Below are 19,532 nucleotides of genomic sequence, written 5' to 3'. Positions count from 1 at the left end.
TGAGAAGATGTATCGATTGATCCGTGAAATTGAGTTAGAATTTGCAACGTTGGATTCGGATTACTATATGAGGACAAGGATCGGTCAAGATTCAATAAGAATCCCGAAACAATGTTGCCATCTATGCTTGCTTGTCAATTCTGATGATGCATTCACGTTTCCAACCGCCTTATCAGCAGGGGCCACAAAGAGATTAAGAACTTTGATTTTGCAAACGGAGGAAGAGATGGCTGAAAACGATCAAAAGTGTCAAATCACAGAGATCCCATCAGCCATGTTTACAAATCTGATACATTTACGGATATTACATTTATCACATTGCAGGATCCAACAATTACCTAATACATTTGCCAGGTTGGTTAGCTTGAGATACCTCAACCTTTCCTACACCGAGATCCAATCACTTCCTAAATATCTCTCGAACCTTCAAAATTTGAAGATCCTAAAGTTGGCTCATTGCGAAGAATTCCGAAAACTACCTGAATCGATCCACAAACTCAGAAAATTACTGATTTTAAAACTAGCTTATTGTCAGAAGCTTCAGATACTTCCTGAATCGATCATCGCTCTTACAAATTTACAAGAGTTAGACATTGAAGGGTGTCAATGGTTGGTGAAATTACCTCAAGGTTTGGATAGCATGAAAAAATTGATAATACTAAATGTGGACAAATGTGTGTCGTTGACTCGATTGCCCCATGGAATAGGGCAATTGACTAACTTCCAAAAATTATCGATGTATGCTACAGCTGATAGTCTTGCAAGTGTCATCCTAGAGTTGCAGAGTTTAGTAAATCTTAAAGAACTTCGTCTGAAAAAACTTAATGGACTATCAAGCGTGGAGGATGCTCGAGCCTTAAAGCTCCAGGATAAAATATTCCTCAAGTGTTTGATACTATGTTGGGAGTGGTGGGATATAAAAGTTGCATTAGTTACTGATACAACATTGTTACGTGAGCAGGTGATGGAAAACCTTCAGCCTAACCTAGCTTTAGAGAAATTAGAAATTGTTTCTTATATGGGGAAGAAACTCCCGAGCTGGATGGCATGCAAAAAAGAAAATCTGTGGCATTTGAGAGAGATCAAGCTTGTCAATCTAAAGAAATGTGAAAGACTACCACCGCTTGGACAACTGCCTGGGCTTGAGACTGTTGAGATAAGTGGCATGGATTCAATTAGTGCAGTGGATGATGCATTCTACGGTGACTGTGACGGTGACACATTTCCTAGATTGGAAACACTCATTTTCTCAGTAATGCCTCTGCTGGAGAGATGGCTGAAGGCAAAAGGTGAAGGTGACGTGTTCCCGGTACTTGGAACGTTGATACTAATCCAGTGTCCAAAATTCAAGGAATTGCATGTGCCACTTATAAGAAGATGGAGTTTCCTTAGACTTAAACTTTGGTTGAATAATGACAAGTTGCTGACCTCTGAATTTGTAGGTTGGCAGAACCTTGTACATGTCACTACTGAGTTGGAGATAACCGGGTGTGAAGAGCTGAGGTGCTTACCACAGGGTATCAAGTATCTTAAGCACCTTTCTCGTTTGGAGATTATCCGATGCAACAATTTGATCTCTTTGCCGGATTGGTTGGCAGAACTCAAATCTCTTAAACACCTGATTGTACGAGATTGCGCCATGCTGTCATTCATTCCCGAGAGGCTCAAACAATCGCCCCGTTTTCACATTTGGAATGAAGGCTGTCCAAAGTTGGGGGTCTAACCGGCAAAGCATATGTCCATCTGTCTTCTTCATCGATTTGCAAGTGTGTGTGTGTGTGTGTTGACCCAAGTGAAGTCATCCATCCATGGGAGAGGCAATCCTTCTTAATCTAATAATGTATGTATGCCCTCCAACTCTCTCTCTCTCTCTCTCTGGTATAATAAACTTGTTAATGTTTGCATCTCACTTCCACATTTGCTCTGCTCTGATAGCATTGGTTTGCAACTCACTTCAATCATTTTTTGACGTAAGCAAGTACGTAATTTGCCGTTTCTAAGATTGCAAGACAATTATGAACTTACTAACCATACACAATAAAATTGTAGTCATATTTCCCTTAGGATCCAAATGCAGGAGGGGCTACACGAAGCATACGGTGCGACTATTATTTATGTGTTACTCCAAGTATCTTATCAAGGAGCGATTGGTTGGATGATTATGGCAAATGGGAGATGTCTTTTAGAAAATATGAAAATTGTACCCTTTTTTTTAATTGAACTTTTTAACTGATATCCAACTAATGAATTGGTCTATAAATCAATGTTCTTTCTCTATAAGCATAACTTAATTCAAAGGCAGTGTAATTATATATATATATATATATATATATATATATATATATATATATATATATATATATATATATATATATATATATAAAATTCTTTTTTGACATGATAATAATAGGTCTATGGTTTTTTTCCCTCTCTCCACCCTTAAATTTCTATTCAAATGATTTTTCTTTGTTAGGGTTTATAAAAATATTACGATTTATCAATTTAAAACTAATAAGAACCGATTTTAGTTAACTTTTTTTTATTCTCCATAGTTACCCTTATATTAAAACTCAAAACATATAATTATTTTTTTTAATAAAAAATATTAAATTAATTTAAAACTGATTGGGTTTTGGCCCAAATAAATAGCAAAGAATAATGAAACTTAAGATATATAATCAACTTACAAGATGTTAGATGTGGTAGTGGATGGGAACATTTTAGACATACTCCTAGCAAAATATGTAAAAGTAAATTGGGAAACAATTCATCCATAATAAATTATTATAAATTGAGTGGTTGGGTGCTAAGTGAATCTTTAAGATCAAGGAAGAGGACAGTTATAAGACTCACTCGGTGGTTAAGAGATATAGTAAGTATCGATTATAAAGATATTTTTCTTTAGTTATTAAACATATTTCTATCGAATTCTACTATATTTCTTCACGGACTTCAAAGAGATCTACAGAAAGATTGAGAAAAAAATGGGAGGAGAACCATTTTGCTTATCGAAGAAATCCCTCCACGGCATCAAACAGTCTCCAAGACAATGATATAAACGCTTTGATCAATTTATATTTAAACTTTGGATATAGTAGATAACTTTATGATAACCACATATATTCAGAAAAGGATAAATAATTTTATAATATATTTATTGTTGTACATGATGATATATTTATTGTTGCATGAGACAAGTCTTAAAAAAAGACAAGCTTAAGCTTAAAAATCTACTTCAAGCGAAGTCTAAAATGAAAGGCTTGAGGGTGGAAAAGAATTCATGGTATAGAGATTAATCAGAATTGCTTTACTTATCCTAAAAGATGTATATAAAGAAAATGGTGGAATAATTCAGCATGCAATCTTTAAAGATTGTTAAAGTCTTTATCTCCAAGATAAGCAAAAAGTATAAAAAAAAATAAAAAAATATTTCTTATACAAGTGCAATAGACAGTTTGGTATACGCTGTGATTCTTAGTCCTACTCATGCTACCAAGACAGTGAACCACAAACCCAGGAAGGACTCATTGGGAAGTTATTAAATAGGTTTTTGATATGATTTAGGAACCTAAAACTTATTTAGTTTTTAGAAGAAGAACTAATGTCTCACTTGTAGGTTTTTCAAATTCCGATTATGTTAGGGATCTTAATAAAAGAAGATTAATTTTCGCATATGTCTTCACTATAGGCAATACGGTAGTGAGTTGAAAAACGGACTTCTAATCTATTACAGCACTTTCAACCATCAAGGCAGCAAAATACATGACAATAACTAACTGAAGAAGTGAAAGAGGTAATTTGACAGAGAAATTTGGCAAAGGAATTTACAAAAAAAAAAAAAAAAAGTAGATGTCAACGTGTATAAAGATAGTCAGAGCACCATTTTATTCATGAAGCAATTACTAACAAGGAAGTTTTTCTTCACAAAATTGATACAGCTCACAACCCGACAGATATGCTGATGAAACTGCTTCCTTTGACTGAATTCGAGCGCTGTTTTAATTTGATTTGATCAACCTGCAACGAGCTTTAGCTAATGCCCTATGGAGTACTTTTGGGAAAAGAGAAGATGAAATCTCCAAGTTGAACGGATTCGTCAAGGAGGAGAATTTGTGGGAATCGACTAAAATTGAGTTAGATTTGTGCTCGAATCAACCGAAGTCAACTTTTCACAGACCCCCACCTGCATTCCACATCGTAGTCGAGCCTTGTGCTTGCATTCACACGGCCCTCATGCGAGGGTTTTCACTCCGCGTTCCTCATCACCACAATCGCCCATCGTAGTCATCCTCGCCGCTAGCCTCCTGCTCATGGGCCCATGCCGATCGCCGCAGTCGCCTGCCGCAGCCTACGATCGAACCGGTCACCACGGTCCTCGTTGCACGCAGGTTGCCCTTCTTTTTCATACCTAAGAAAAAGTATAAACAGTTAGGCAAATATAAAGTAACCATCAAAGGTGAACAAAAGCTATCATCTGGACAACCTCAACTACCTTAATGACAATCTATCAAGATAGGTTTCCCTTTCGATTGGAAGCCACTTGGGAAACTCATCAAGAATCCATGAAATAGCAAACCACATTTCACAGATGACGGATACAATCCACAATGGATATGCATCAGATGCAGGGTTGGTGATACGGTAATGGAAGAAGAACCCAACAACTACGAGACGAATTATGATGATCATTATGTATGGATTTATTTGGCTAGAAGGAACTGGTAGCTTTCTTGACAATGGTTGTCTTGCTTCATCCATTCAATAGAAGACAAATTGAATGGTAAGTTAACAGTAATTCTAGTCGAATGTCAAAACTATTCAAACATGACAACTTATCTGGCTTATAAATAAGCAACATGAGATACAAGCAGGACAATATCTGATGTCACCATTGCCTTGACAATATTAGAAAACAACATTTGACCAAATTTCACATCATAAATTAATAATAGTTGCAGAATCCTGTTGTACATGATAAAATATTCCAAAGTTGTGCCTAGAAAACTCAATTTCATAGCTATAATAAATAGGCCTTGTCAAAGAGATCGAACTTGCTATAATTAATGTATCCTTTCTGTTTTATGGAAAATTAATGTATCCTAACTTCTACTCAAGCTATATTCTTGTAATAACTTGTCCAGAGATAGCAACCAGAGGATTATACTTTTCCAACTTTTCTGTAAAGAAAAGTGTTTTCCCCCGCTCCATATGGCAACTAGTTTTGGTCACACTCACTTCATACTGATGAAGGGCTGTTAATATCAATTTCATTATAAAAGTAAATGACCATTATATGGAACAAACCCATATCCGTTTGTTATAATGCTAATTATACTATTTGGTCAGCCTAATTTCCACAAAAAATGAACCAAATTTAAGAATTTAGGAGGATCCGGTAGCATAATGTCTCTATGAAAAATCATGAGAAGCAACTACAGCCATGTAAACAAGAGCTCGTAAATAATGAAAGAAAAAATTACAGTGAAATTCATGATTTATAACTGGTGCATAAAGTGGCTCTTATCTTGTCAAACAAAAACTAATGGAGTTCTGACACTCTGGAAGTTCTGAGCTAAAACGTACATCAGCAATTGCATCCGAAAGGGAGTTCTAAAACCATCGTAGAACTATTGGAAGATGTATAAACACAAAATATCAGACTTTAGAACTAGAGTAAACCATTGTGAAAATGCTGCTAAAATACAATATTTCAAACATTACATAAGACATTTAACAGGATTCGATGCTTACAGTGGTAAATCAGGTTCCTCTTTATCATTATTCCAACCTTTACCACCACCATCATTCCTCATCTTGTGCATTTTCTCTTGCTTCTGTCTCCAATTCTCCATCCGCTCCTTCCAAGCCACGCTTCCATATCCGTAGGTCAAGAGATCCTTAGAAGGATCCAAGGATCTAAGGTGCACTGCACAGGAAAAGATTTGGCATTAATTCCTTGATAAACTAGAAAACATCAAGGATTGACATTGTGAATTCTCATCCTTAGATAAGTAGAATCAAGGTTCGCCGCATCGAGGAACACCACTCGGTATGGGTGGTACGTATTGGTCCGACAAGAGGCTTGTAGGAGTGGTACTTCAGTATGTCCCATCATATCATATGTTGGTACATTCAATTATAGCTCGGTATTGTACCGTATCGATAGCTGATCAGTAGATTGATACGAAATGATAAGACGAACCATGAGCAGAATATCCTATTGGTAGTGCAGAATCTGGAATATCTGAAAGATTGGGATCTGAAAAGTGAAGCGGACGAATCTTTTTCCCTCCACCACCCATGAACGAAGGAACGAGAGCATGCTGTTATGGAGGAATGTCATCAACCTGGAAACAAAACGAACTCATCCATCAGTACAGAAGGGTTTTACTGCTCCCGAGGCAATGAGAGTAAGGTGTGAGCACAAGTACCATCTCGCCATTGGTGAGGAGAGGGACTTCGGGCACAGTATGAACCACATAAGGCGTGTTGATGTCAGCCTGGTGGCCATAACTCATGTGGGCCTGCAGCATGGCCTCAGCTATGTAATGTGAATCCTGCTTTTCTCCCCTGACGAAGTTGAATTCATTCTCAAGATCATCAATGTTATCCTCTTCTTCATCACCAGACACACAAGGACACCCTGCATAGTGCGGACAACAAAACACAACATGCTGTCATGAAAGATTAAGGGTAGAGAAATCTACTACGAGAGAATTAGAAGTCATGAAATTATACTAGGGCTTCATTACGAAAAGGATCTAGGCCAGAGAGATGTACTAAGGGTTAACTACAAGAAGAACCAAAGTATACGTGTTTGTTATAATGCCAATTACAGTGATTGGAACATAATGTGAACAAAATCATACAACCAAGAACCCATGGTGACGGAAAGCAAATTATAGAGAGATCTACTACAATTTTTGACCAGGAAGGAGGCATTGAGGGCGTGCTTTTAGGTTTCTTACCCTTGAGCCTCTTGAACCTGGTTTTGCACTGGGGGCAAACCTGGTTGCCCTCCCGGCTCTCGTACTCGTAGCAAGTCTTGCAAATGGGGAAGGCGCACTCGTTGCAGGCGACGAAGAGATCCCCGTCGACGGTGAGGTCGACGTCGTCGCCGCAGATCTGGCAGATTTGCCCGCTTAGCTGCTGCAGCGGCTTCGGCTGCAAGCGGAGATCGAATCAAAACCTTCTAACTAACAGAAAACTGAACACAAAACACAAATCCTAACAATTCGATTGTTCGACGCCAAGAAGAAAAGATGTAGAAAATACCCCCATATCACCGTCGCGGCGGATGACCACGAGTTCGTTCCGGTTGTGGGAGGCGGCGACCAGACCTGCGCTCGCCTCCATGCGCTGGTCATGCGCTGGTCGGTGATGTTTTCTACCTGTTATTGGAAAGCCCAAGTCGGCAAGCAATTCAATTCAATTCAGAGCCGCTGCAACCTCATTCCAGCGGCGTGACCTCATCACTTCCCTCCCCATCCGCTCCTCTCTTTCTCTCTCTTCTCAGTCCCAGCAAAAGAAGGGCATCGCAAAAGGGCGCAAACGACAACAAGAACAAGAAAAGCAGCGGTAAATGGGAAGGATGGAAGGAAGCTAAGAACGCAACTTGTGAGCCGTCACAACCCCACAAGCACACACACACACCCTCTCTGTCTCTCTCTCTTTCTGTGCCGCTTTGATCCTTCATCTCGCTCACCTGCCACTCCTCGTCCAATTCATTATGCCTCGTGTTTTGTTCTGACGTGGCCACCGACACAGCTACCGCGTCAACCAGCAAAAGACGTAGAACCCGCGTACAGTTAGGACCGATGTGTGAGGTGGTGGGACCCACCCCACTTGGCGACGAGAAGCAGTCGTGGCGAACGAGTAGGATAAGAAAGCAAACCACGTGTACTATCAGATTCGGAGTTCCGGCTAACGTGGCGAGCAAAGATTGGCTGATGGATTAGGATCTGCTGACTCAGCCGATCTAAACCACAAGTTTCTTACCTTTCAGCCGGTCTAATTGACCGGTTTATTGCCTGTTGTGCTGATTACCCTTCTGACGTGTCCGCCGACGCAGTTACAACGTCAACTAGCAAAAGGCGTAACAGTAACACTAGATGGTCAAATCGATTCGAACCAAATGACTTAAATCATTAAGCTGGTCCGAACGAATTTATCTAAATGAATTGGTTCAAAAATCAATTACTCTAATTTGATTACGATTTATAAATTAATTATATTTTTAAATAAATTAATGTGATTTAATTGAATCGAATCAAAATCATAATCCAATTGGATGGACACAAATTAGATTTATGAAATTGAACTCATGTTATTTATAAAATTATAGTATTTAGATTAGACAAACATAGTTAGGTTAATTTAGCTTTTCAATTGGTATAACACCGATGTGTTTGATGGTGGGACCCATCCGACTTTGCGACGAGACGCAATGGAGATCGAACAGGGTGGGAAAGGAAACATGTAGTATCAGACTCGTGTAATGTCCGATTCGGAGTTCCAGCTAACATGGCGAGCAAAGATTGGTTGACGCAGTGGGGCCTGCTGACACAGCCGGTTTAAGCCACTGAAAGATTTTCTCTCTCTCTCTCTCTCTCTTGTGACTATCTTCCCTGTTTGCTTAAGGTTAACGAGAAAATACTTATTGATAAAGGTCGTCCTCCATTCAAATCGGAGGCTTCGGTCTTATTAAGCATATGTGACCCACATCGTCACGAAGATAGGAGTGATATGTAACGAGAGTTTATACGTAAGAATATATGTTTTATATCATTTGGACAGGCGACATGCACCGAGTCCACTCTTACTATGCTGATAGAATAATTATGGAAATGTGTTAAGCTAACTTAACTTATAGAATCTTTGACAATAAGGTTCTGATTCGAATCCAATCTTAATCACTTACTCTTTATAAAAAAATAAAAAAATAAAAAATAAATTTAGCATCTCTCGATACATAGGCGCCCAACACATTCTTACAATTAAACCTCTAATTTATATACAAACAAACTATATACTAATAGGCATCAAAATTCTTGTAATTAAAAAAAAAATACTACAATTATCTTAAGAAAAAAATTATATTTTTTATTAATAATATATGAATCAATTATCCAAACCACACTCAATCTAAATTTGTCAAATTCCTTTTCCCATACAAATTCTAGTTCATTTTTATTAATAGCAGTTGCCTCATAATATATAAGATACTTTTATCAGACTATAGACCTATCTATATCCAGCCAACTTAAAATTAGGTCAAAATGTATTTATGGCGGAAGGCTTTCTTTGTTAGGACGAAAATCAAAGAAGAAATTTAGAGATTAAAAATGAAAGAATATATCTGAAGATCGATAAAGATTTATGTGGTTCGATATTCTTTATTCATGTGGTTTTTTAAGAGATAAGTAATGAATGCGAGGTTTGAGCCTAAGATTTTATGATACACTAACACCTTCTACTTCTTTATTTATGTTCACCAAGAAAACTAAACTCTTCACTGCTTGACAAATACCAAATGTCTCTCTTGAGCTAATCGAAATTTTAGCCATCCTCTCACACAAAATTTGGAAGAAATTTTCTCTAAAATCTCTTCATATCTGCTAGAAAAAATCCCAAGAGCACCATAGTGTCCTTATCTATATCTATTTTAAACATTGCGATATATAATATATTTATGATGATAAATCCTAATTCTCTATAAACTATTCTTTTTTATTTGGATCTAAAATCTAAATATTAATCCTAATCCATGAGTTTGAAACTAATTAAGATTCCTCCAAATAGTTTGAATCTAATTAAGAATTTTAAATGCTTACTTACCATTACATTTTTTGAATAATTATTTTATTTTATTTATAAAATGAATATAATAGTAAAATATTTACAAAATGACAAATAATGTTTAGGTAGCACATCCTCTAGAGACAGAAACAATTATGCTCCTAAAATTGCCATCCAACTTTCTTGCCATTGAAGGACCGACATATATTTGAATGATCTGATAGCCAATAAAAGGATCAAAAAAAAAAAGAAAAACCATCAAAGCTGTTCGTCTTCTCCAATATAAGGATTATTTAAGATGGGTTGCACAAATATTAGACTAGTAGTCCAACACGGCGCATCATAATTCTCAGTGTTCAGGATATGATTGTTGCAGCTTCCCCATCTCGATAATTATGTAATAATGGTTACATAATGGGATTATTAGCATCATTACTCATAGATAATCCACGTATGTATTGTTCTTTCTTATCCAAATGACATTAGTTGTTCATTAGATAATTGTAATCTACCGAGACAATCGCATCAGCGCTCAGAATAGTTTTTGTTTGTTAATCTATTCAGAATAGTTTCACTCATCATTCTTTTCTATTTTATAAGCATGTTGATGAGATCAGATTTTTGATCATTTTGTGCTCAAGTTATGAAAGAATATTGAGATTTCTTTAAGAGGAAAAGAAAGATTCGTGAGAATTCAAGTCGATTTATTATTTCTTAGTTAAAGAAGATATTTTTTATAATATCAACAAAATAACATAGTGCTATTGTAGAAGATCATTCGAATCTATATGACTATAGAAAATATTCTCATAGCGTTTTTAATTTAGGGTGACATGACATTAAAGTTGTTTTATAGCCAAAAAAAGAGAGGATGTTATCATCTTATGATAATATATCACATGTCGGTCATCCGCTATAGTTCAGTGGCTTTGCGCCGTAGTGCTACTCAACCTACCTTAGTCCAAGTCAAGATAGATGCTTTTGACCTATTAGGACATCAACATGGATTGTATCGTTGAACTCGGTAAACGTAAGTTGGATGACACAAAGGATAGGATAGGATGAAGTTGTCACGTACTAGTGTTTCACTGGTGGGTTGATGCATGCAAATGAGACTATCATAAAAGTAGTTCTAAAAATATATAATTATGTTTGCAAAGTTTTAAATTTAGGTTTCTTTAGGCCACATCTATATCAGCTTCCAAAGAATCCAATTGAGGTTTTTTAATCAATAATTTGAGTTTGGCTTATGATGAGATAAAATTTTGATCATCCATATAAAAGCTCAAATTATGCTTTTGTTATTGAGAAAAATTTTAATGTGACAATCAAAATCAAAATTGTATATCTTTCAATATTATTTAGAATATTTTTATTTAAACTTAAACGAACCATCCTTTGATCCAAAATATACAATAATACCGATCTAGGAGAATTAAACTCATTTTCTCGAGTCCCTCTTATTAAGATATCTATTAAAAAATCCAACTATAATTGAATTTTATTTATATTGGTCAGTAACCATAATCAAAATCAAATCAGGTATCTAATATATCTTACTCAATTAAACATGAACACATAATCTAACATTCTATAACATAGTCCACTAATTAATAAGAAATAAAAAATTAAAATAAATAAGATATAATTTTATTCAAAAATAATTTTATTAATCCTTCTTAATACAACTAATAATGGTCCGTGTAATTTATTTTATCAAGATAATCATGTTATCGTATTTAACTATAATATGTATATATATAAATATAAATAGAATAGTAAAAACAACTTACTTTAATTAAGTGAATAAGAAAAAAATATTAATAATAATATCCATTTAAATATACATCATTATATCTTATAAATTACTTACAAGTCCCATTTTAAAAATATATCCTTTAAACACTTTAGATCGTAAAACTTTAGTAAATCAATTATTATCTCAAACACTCCTATCATATGTTTGACGATGATTTTTCATAACACTAATAAAAAGTTATAATAAAAACAGTTATTTCACTTGATATAAATTTAATTTATCAATATAGAAAGTAATTTCTTATATTTGGTATTTGTATTAGTTTTCTCGTATAATAGGCAGAGTGCATCAAACAATCTCGATCTTACATCACTTTCGAATATATTCTTTAATTATTAATCTTTAAATTTCTCTTTTGAAGTATTCCCTCATTAATAAAAATTATCCAATAAACATTAGTTTTATTAGATTTAAGGAAGAACGGTAAGTAACTAAAAATAATTAGAATGATTTGTAAAAAAAGAGGGACGATATATTTCCAACTAAATATCTTTGTACAGAATATATGACATATTCCTCTATATGAACTCTCTAGGAAACAAATGGAACTACAACTTCTTGTGTTTTATATATATATATATATATATATATATATATATATATATATGCACTAAAAATTGTCCTTCCGAACAGTTTCATGAAATCTTAACCCATAGGCTTCCACCGTACATCCGAGATGTTCCCTTGTTAAATAGTTTATCACTTTATTACTCACACGAAAAATAATAATCAATAAAAGAGTTCATTAAACATAAAAAAAAAAATATTCTTCTAATAATAATTAAAAATGAATCCGATATGTGTTCTTTAGTATCCGAATTGACTATTATGCATAGAATTCCTACTGTCAGTCTCACAAAAGAAGAGTTCCACGATAACAGAAGACCTTCGGAAGCCCGAAGGGAGGCTTACACACATGGAAGAAGATTTAGTCTTCCACATGCAAGGAGACCAAGTCTCAGAAGAAAGATGTAACCCCCGTAGCTGCAGTGAATGGTCATTTCATGATGAAGTGACAGATAAGTACACAAAAGCATAGCGACTGTACACACACAGAAAGACCCGATCACAAGAAAGAGCAGACGAAGAAGATTGATGATGATAAGAAAACACAGCTTGTCGGAGATGACAAGTCCCCATGACCAGATCAAGAAGCTTTCTTGATGTCCTTTTGGATTCGAGCAGTTGGCCATACCTCACGCGATGGATTCAAAAAGGTGGTCTTACCCCCCCGAAAGCATCACCTGCAAACTGGTAGCTCCCTCCCAGGCTATAGAATGGCACGCCGACACTTCCGCCGCCTTCTTCGCCGCGGCTTCCGGTAACTTCGGATGACTGCGACACTGCATGTTGCTGCCCCCGCGCAGTCGCTGCTGCTGCTGCTTTCTCGTCGCCGACTTCCAGCGGCAGCCGCTCGTACTCCGCGTTAGCGAAGGACGCTGCCATCAGCACCACCGGCCCTGCGGCCACCAGCGGCCCCGTGACGGTGCCTCCCAGCACCTGCCCTTGGCCTCCGGCCAAGAACACAGTTAGGCTTCCTGCGCCAGGCGGGGCCGGCGGCGGAAGCACGGTCCCCGTGAGCGACAGGATCTCGAACCGCCCCCTCAGAGCCGCCACCGTTTCGCCGGAAAGCGACGAACCAGGCTGGCGGAGGGCGACGTACGAGACGGCGCCGCCTCCGCTCAGGACGCTCACCCCGCGGCCCCGCCGTCGTGCGTACTCCGTCACGCACTCCATCACGTCGGCTCCTTGGGCGACCTCGATCACGTTGGCGCGGAGCGCGTTGGGGCTGTCGCTCGTCACGATGACAGGGGGCTTCGGCTTGTTCTTGGAGCCCGGGGGACGGCCTCGGGGGCGGCGCACGTGGCCTAAGACGCCCTGTTGGTTGCCGCCGCAGTTGTCAGGGCAAAGCTCGGGTTTCGTCTCCTGGGGCGCCTTCGATTCTTCCGGTTGCACGTGGGCGGAAGAAGGCGGTGGATAAAGGAGGTGGTGGAGGTATGGCGAAGACCCTCTCCCGCCGCCGCTTTCACTCCAGGTTTCGTTTCTGGCCATCGCCGAAACATCTACTCTTTCCCACCACCTGTTCGCCAGCTTTGGTTTCCCTTCTCACAGTCTTCTCCACTTCTCTAAAAGGTTCTCTTAGCTTTCAAGTTACCTCTCTCTCTCTCTCTCGCTCTCTCTCTCTCATCTGTGACTCTAATCAACTAACCAGCAAATCTTGCTTAAGACGTGAAATCTTCTTCTACCAACTATAGCTTACACAGTTCTACCACCATCTTCCACTTCGGAAGAATCCTTTCTCAGTAGAAGCATGCAGCTTTTCCAGTACACAACCACTGGAGCAGGAAAAGAAGAGAAGAAATCATAACTTGGGAGATGGTGGTGCTGATGTTATATTCATACCAGTAATATATATGAGGGAAACCTTAACAGCAGAGAATGACATGAGTTTGGGTGTTCCCTGAGTTGAGTAGGAAAGAAGCTCTTCCACTGGGAAGTGTGCAGATGCATCGAGAGAGAGAGAGAGAGAGAGAGAGAGAGAGAGATGCAAGCTTGGGCATATATTTCCTAGAGTTAATGGTACTCCTTGTTGGTCCTATTTATAGTATGCCAATGTTGGACACAATAGTGTGGTGTGATCATGCACTATAATATGTGGTGCTACATGAAATCCTTTGGTTATGGGTCTTTAAGTATGGGTTTAGGGTTTTGTAGGTACATGGAATCCTTCATCCTTGCCCTCTTTGAAGATGTTACATCATTGTAGCCTTGTGTTAATGATGCTACTTTGGCATCTTGGTGAATTCAAGTTCAGCAGGTGAGGCATAGTCAGTCAAAATCCTACAAAATAACCAACAAGGCTTATTATATTAACAACTAAATAAAAATATATTTGAATCATTAAATACGGATCTCTACTTATACTGAAAAAATTATTTTACTCTTGGAATTTGATTGACCTTTTTATTTTCTTCATGTATCTTTTAACTTAGTATTGAAGGAATCTAATCAAATATATATTTGACTTCGGTTTTTCATAAGACATCAATGACTGGGTTGGGAGTCAAACCACTCATCATCTTCACTAGAGAAATTTCTTTTCAAGACTTTAGCACCTCATATCGGAAATATAAGTCGGATGTGTTTGAATCCATCATAAGAACTAAGATCTCAGTTCAAGTTCCAAATTTAGATCTTAAATATGATAAAATTCAAAAATATAAGTCAAATCAGGTCAACTTGTTTTCTTTCCCCTAAGCTTCGACGTATATAACATGTACAGTTGATTTCCAATGGATGCAAATCATCAAGAAGCAGAGATGATGATGTGCTCAGAGATGCCTAATTTGACTCGAGCAATAGAAACCATATATTATAATATGAGATACTAGTATGAAAAACACAAGTCTTAGTAGCACAACTTTACCAACTAAACCACTTACAAGCCATACAAAGGTGTCTTCTCTTATAATGCTTTGTGTATATAAATGAATATTTAAGTGTACTAAATCCATGCAAATTAAGAATCTTCGAAGAGGAGGAGAGGATTGAATGTGATTTCTATTTGGAAATGGCCCTCTTTGGAAATTGGTAGAGCAAATCGAATGTTGCCAATTTAATTTTACTAACCATCCATGGGCAAAAGCAATAGACCGACAATTTATATTATATTTATATTATATTATATTATATTATATATGTCGAGTAGGTAGGCTTTGACCCCATTTAAGTGGAATTCATCCTAATGAAATGGAATAATCACCACTAATCGTGTTGAATCTCATGTATATTATTTATAATTTTTTTGAGAATAAATTATGAGCAAAAATCGATCTTAGAATCTTAAGATAAACTATTAAGATCTTTACTAGCCAACTTATGGTAGGAGAGTCCAGTGAATCATCACCATAGTCACGTTTCAGGTGTAAAAATATATCGGATAAAATTTTGAATCATTTATAATCAATTTTATGCGGGCTTATCTCACACAGTATTTGATGTAAGAATAAAGGTTCACAAAAAAATAAAAAAAAACTGAAGATAAAATAAGTCAAATTATAATTTGACCTACCCTTACTAATAATAAAATATTTGTGTAAGATAAATATCAAAAGGAATGACTAAAGAATAGTTTCGTTACTAAGTAGTCACTAAATGAGTTGAATGGCACATATTATGTTAGATTTATAACTTAAATCCTGATTAGTTTAATTTAGACTAATCACTAGTTAAATTAAAATATTTATTAATTGGGATTACAATAAATAAGAGTATTGAAATAAGCATCCAAGTTAATGCATTAGGAATAAAATGAAGCAGTGGCTAATCATCACCTAGTAAAAGTAATAGAGTGAAGGAAGACTACAGCTCAGTATCATCTAAGGTTTCTGGTCTCCTTAAGTTGATGGCAGCCTTCAAAGTGCAGCATGTGGTTACTTAATCGTTGTCTCCTTCAGAAACGATAAGTGATGACTTCGATCTATGACACTGATCTTATTTGTTCTGAAGCTAATCGAGGAAAGGAAATGAAGATTGATCTAGTTATGGTATGTTAAACCTATTTACCAATAATTACTAAGATTTTTGGACCAAATATTTGCCACTTACCTTTTTGTGAAAATAAAAAAAATACATTAGGCACTATTTAGTGTTTTCTTTTCTATAAATTTTTTAGAAGGTATATTTTTTTTTCACAAAGCTCTACCAACTGAATAAAACGAATCGATAAAATATATTGAATGAGATTAATACTTTAATAGTCACTAAATAATGTCCACTAATTGCATATAAGTCGTAAGTGATAGTAACATGACAGTGGAGGAGTCTCACGTATTGTAGGTTCCTCACGGGAAGCTGCATGAGGTTTTTGTCTTTAAAGATAGGCTTCCATGGAACCCATGAATCGACTGTGGAAGATACATGGAGCCCATGCATGGAGATACGGAAACGAGTACGTGCATTAAATAGAAGCCTTGTTTATTATTCCCTCTCCATTATTCCATTGACCAAGAATGGAATGCGTATACAAGTTGTGGGTCATAATCTGCGTACACTCCCAACCATGAGCTTATGCTATACTTTCATTCGTAGGAAAAGACAAATTCAACGATGAGTCAGATTTTGATCGTCCGTTCGAACGAAAGAGGATTGGAGTTGACCAAAATTTTTCACCCAAACATCAAAGTCGTAGGTTAAATCGTCGTACATCTCCTTCCTCAATCATGCCAGCTTAAATGATGTCAGATCATTTAGTCCTCACAAATCATTCTCCCATATACTAAATATCACGAGGTGAAAAAAATTTCCAATAAGTTTTCTTTTTGTTTGATAAAAAGATCATAAATCATCAGATGCGATTCGTGTGGTTGCTTCGACACCACCATCTTAATTTGTCATGGGTTCTTTAAAAAATAATAATAAATAATAATAAGAAAAATTGTTCTATGGGTTGTGAAGGAGCACAATAGAATTATGTTTGCAAGCATCCATATCACCAACGTCATCAACTCGAAGCATCTCGACATAACGAGGCAAAGTAAACGGAGCCCGCTGCCGCTTCGTCGGCGGTGACCAGACCACGTGCAGCGTTCCCCACCGCCCGCGCCACACGGGTCTCCTCCTCTCGACCTCATCCACTGCATGCAAGCGGAGACTATACTTGTGGGGTCAGAGACGCCTGCACTCTGGCCCACTTCAGCTGCCACTTAAATTGCTCTATTTGTTCCCATGGACATCATACGTAATCTAGCTTGCGGTTCACTTGTTCAACACCTACTATTAACATAATATTCAAGTGTGAAGACATTAAAAAAATATAAAAAATATTTATTATATTTTTATTAAGAATTGAAAGAATGGAATGAGATACATTGACTCTCACGTAAACTCACTAATTTTTTTATAAAAAAATATGACATAGTAAATAAGCTAAACTTTTGATCTATTCTCAGTGATTTTTTTTAGTTACTAATTTATGGATCGAATTTTACCAGGGGGAATTAATGATTGGTTCGATCTATAATAATTTTTGAATTGAATCGATCAAACTATATCTTATGTGGTTTTTACCTTTCTATTTATTCTAGATAAAATAATGAAGTATTGGATCTGTTATTTTTTAAAATCGTATATCTCCTTCCCTTGTGATAATTTATCACTCATTTGAATTTATTATATAGATTAAATAATCATTTTTCTTTATTTATAAAGAAAGTAATCAAATTTTGACTTAACAAGAGGGATATTGATTGAAAGTGAATTAGGAAATAGTCTTACATTTCTAAAAATTGATCAAATCAGATAATATATATATTGAGTTTGTTCCATAACTTAAAATTATATATATATATATATAATTCAGTTCAAACTTTTTGGATTTTTAAGCAGTGGCAGACGTAACCTTGTTTTGGTGTCCAATAAGCCCGGTGTCGGTTTTGGATACTGTGTTTAGGTCTGCAAAACAGTCGGAAACGCGTCTGGTCTGGACAGCCACCACGCTGTAGCCCAATGACGGTGCGGCGACGTGGCAGCGTGCGATTCGAGAAAACGGACGGAGGCCACGTGAGATCACCTGATAGCCAATGGGTTGGGTCGGGTGGCCCACCCCGTGATGTGGACCCAGCGCCACGTGAAGCCCACTCGTGGCTTTAGTGACATCAGTGGGACGGGGGGATTTATTGCGCCATGAGCAGGTGGGCGATCCACATCTGCCACGATTCATATCATGCGTGAGAGGTATCGGATGATCATGATCAATCACCGATCATTAATCACGCACACATATTAACAGTCCCAGCAAACGCGAGAATGCATCAAGATGAGTGTTGTTAAAAACCATTCAACTACTACCGCCTTAATAGCAAGCATTGCACACACAGCCGGTAATATTAGGAATCAATTAACGAAAGAAAACAAAGATGATGGTATAGAGCATTCAAACCCTAACACGTATTCAATCAAGGAAGCAACTAATTCTCCTAAGAGCACCGTAGGACTAAGACGGCCAACGGCCAATTAGTCAATTATGTGATGACCCAATTCAATAGGATAATTGACAAAATATGTGTCTAAATTAATAATAGTACACTGATCTAATTCTTCCAAATTGACCTTTTCTTTAGTCATGTATAATGAATGGTGGGTCGACTTGTATGGGTATATAAAGAAAGCGCCAGTTAAAGTCTGCTCGGCAACTATTAAAGTCAGTACTGCAACATTTGCCTAAAAACAATACAACAAGCAACAAGCTTCCAAAAATATGTTTCATGGTTGTCTCCCTCCATGAAATCTGGCAATGATATTCACAATGACATTTCTCTCCTCTCCATTATGTGCTAATGATGATGAATAGTTTCATGTCTAATAGTTATGTATAGGGACTCAAGAAAGGCCACTAAACCACGATAACTAGCACTCATGCAGTACAATCCAATAATTATATAGCTGCACCATGCTAAAAACCTGCTGTCATAGAATTTTCTCTTTTCATGATATAGAAAGAACATATTGGAGAATATTGAAGTTGCTAAATTACACATTAAATATAAAATAACAAATAATTTATAGCCACTATCAAAACAAGCAATAAACCTTTGACACAGCAATTTAACTCGAATCTTGGCCATTTTTTGCTTCTAAATTTGGTACTAAAGAAATAGAATCATAGAAGATTTGAGACTAGTAGAAATAAATGCAAAAGAAAAAAAATTGCAAGACTCATGCCATTATAGACTAGTAGAAGAAATAGAGATCCACGTCATAAAAGAGTGAGCAAAACAACGGTATATATATATATATATATATATAACTATGACATCAATGATCATCTAGTTAGCTAACCATACATATTTTAGAAGATACAAGTACAAATTCATTATTCAATAGGTACTGATTTGGATGTAGATTCATGAATGAA

General features: G+C 36.7%; 2 protein-coding genes across 4 annotated transcripts; both read right to left on the bottom strand.

Annotated features, from left to right (window-relative positions):
* Positions 1-3,858: 3,858 nt before the first annotated feature.
* Positions 3,859-7,689, bottom strand: LOC135675492 (probable cellulose synthase A catalytic subunit 5 [UDP-forming]). 3 transcript variants are annotated; one of them, XM_065185692.1, is made up of 6 exons: positions 7,276-7,689; positions 6,969-7,164; positions 6,432-6,643; positions 6,203-6,347; positions 5,752-5,926; positions 3,859-4,408 (listed from the first exon to the last, which is right to left on the bottom strand). In XM_065185692.1, exons 1-4 carry the CDS (start codon positions 7,354-7,356, stop codon positions 6,327-6,329), a joined length of 510 nt encoding a protein of 169 aa, XP_065041764.1. In that variant the 5' UTR covers positions 7,357-7,689; the 3' UTR covers positions 3,859-4,408; positions 5,752-5,926; positions 6,203-6,326. The 3 variants fall into 3 exon arrangements, with proteins under 3 accessions (XP_065041764.1, XP_065041765.1, XP_065041763.1); XM_065185693.1 differs by having other exon boundaries at positions 5,752-5,929; positions 6,248-6,347; XM_065185691.1 differs by having other exon boundaries at positions 5,752-6,347.
* Positions 7,690-12,646: 4,957 nt separating this feature from the next.
* On the bottom strand, positions 12,647-14,320 carry LOC135677608 (AT-hook motif nuclear-localized protein 25-like). The gene has a single exon (XM_065189970.1). The coding sequence runs from the start codon at positions 13,667-13,669 to the stop codon at positions 12,827-12,829; it is 843 nt and encodes a 280-aa protein (XP_065046042.1). The 5' UTR covers positions 13,670-14,320; the 3' UTR covers positions 12,647-12,826.
* Positions 14,321-19,532: the final 5,212 nt, after the last annotated feature.

Source organism: Musa acuminata, chromosome BXJ1-6, assembly GCF_036884655.1.
Source record: "Musa acuminata AAA Group cultivar baxijiao chromosome BXJ1-6, Cavendish_Baxijiao_AAA, whole genome shotgun sequence".
Taxonomy (NCBI): domain Eukaryota; kingdom Viridiplantae; phylum Streptophyta; class Magnoliopsida; order Zingiberales; family Musaceae; genus Musa; species Musa acuminata.
This window is presented reverse-complemented; position numbering and strand designations above follow the sequence as displayed.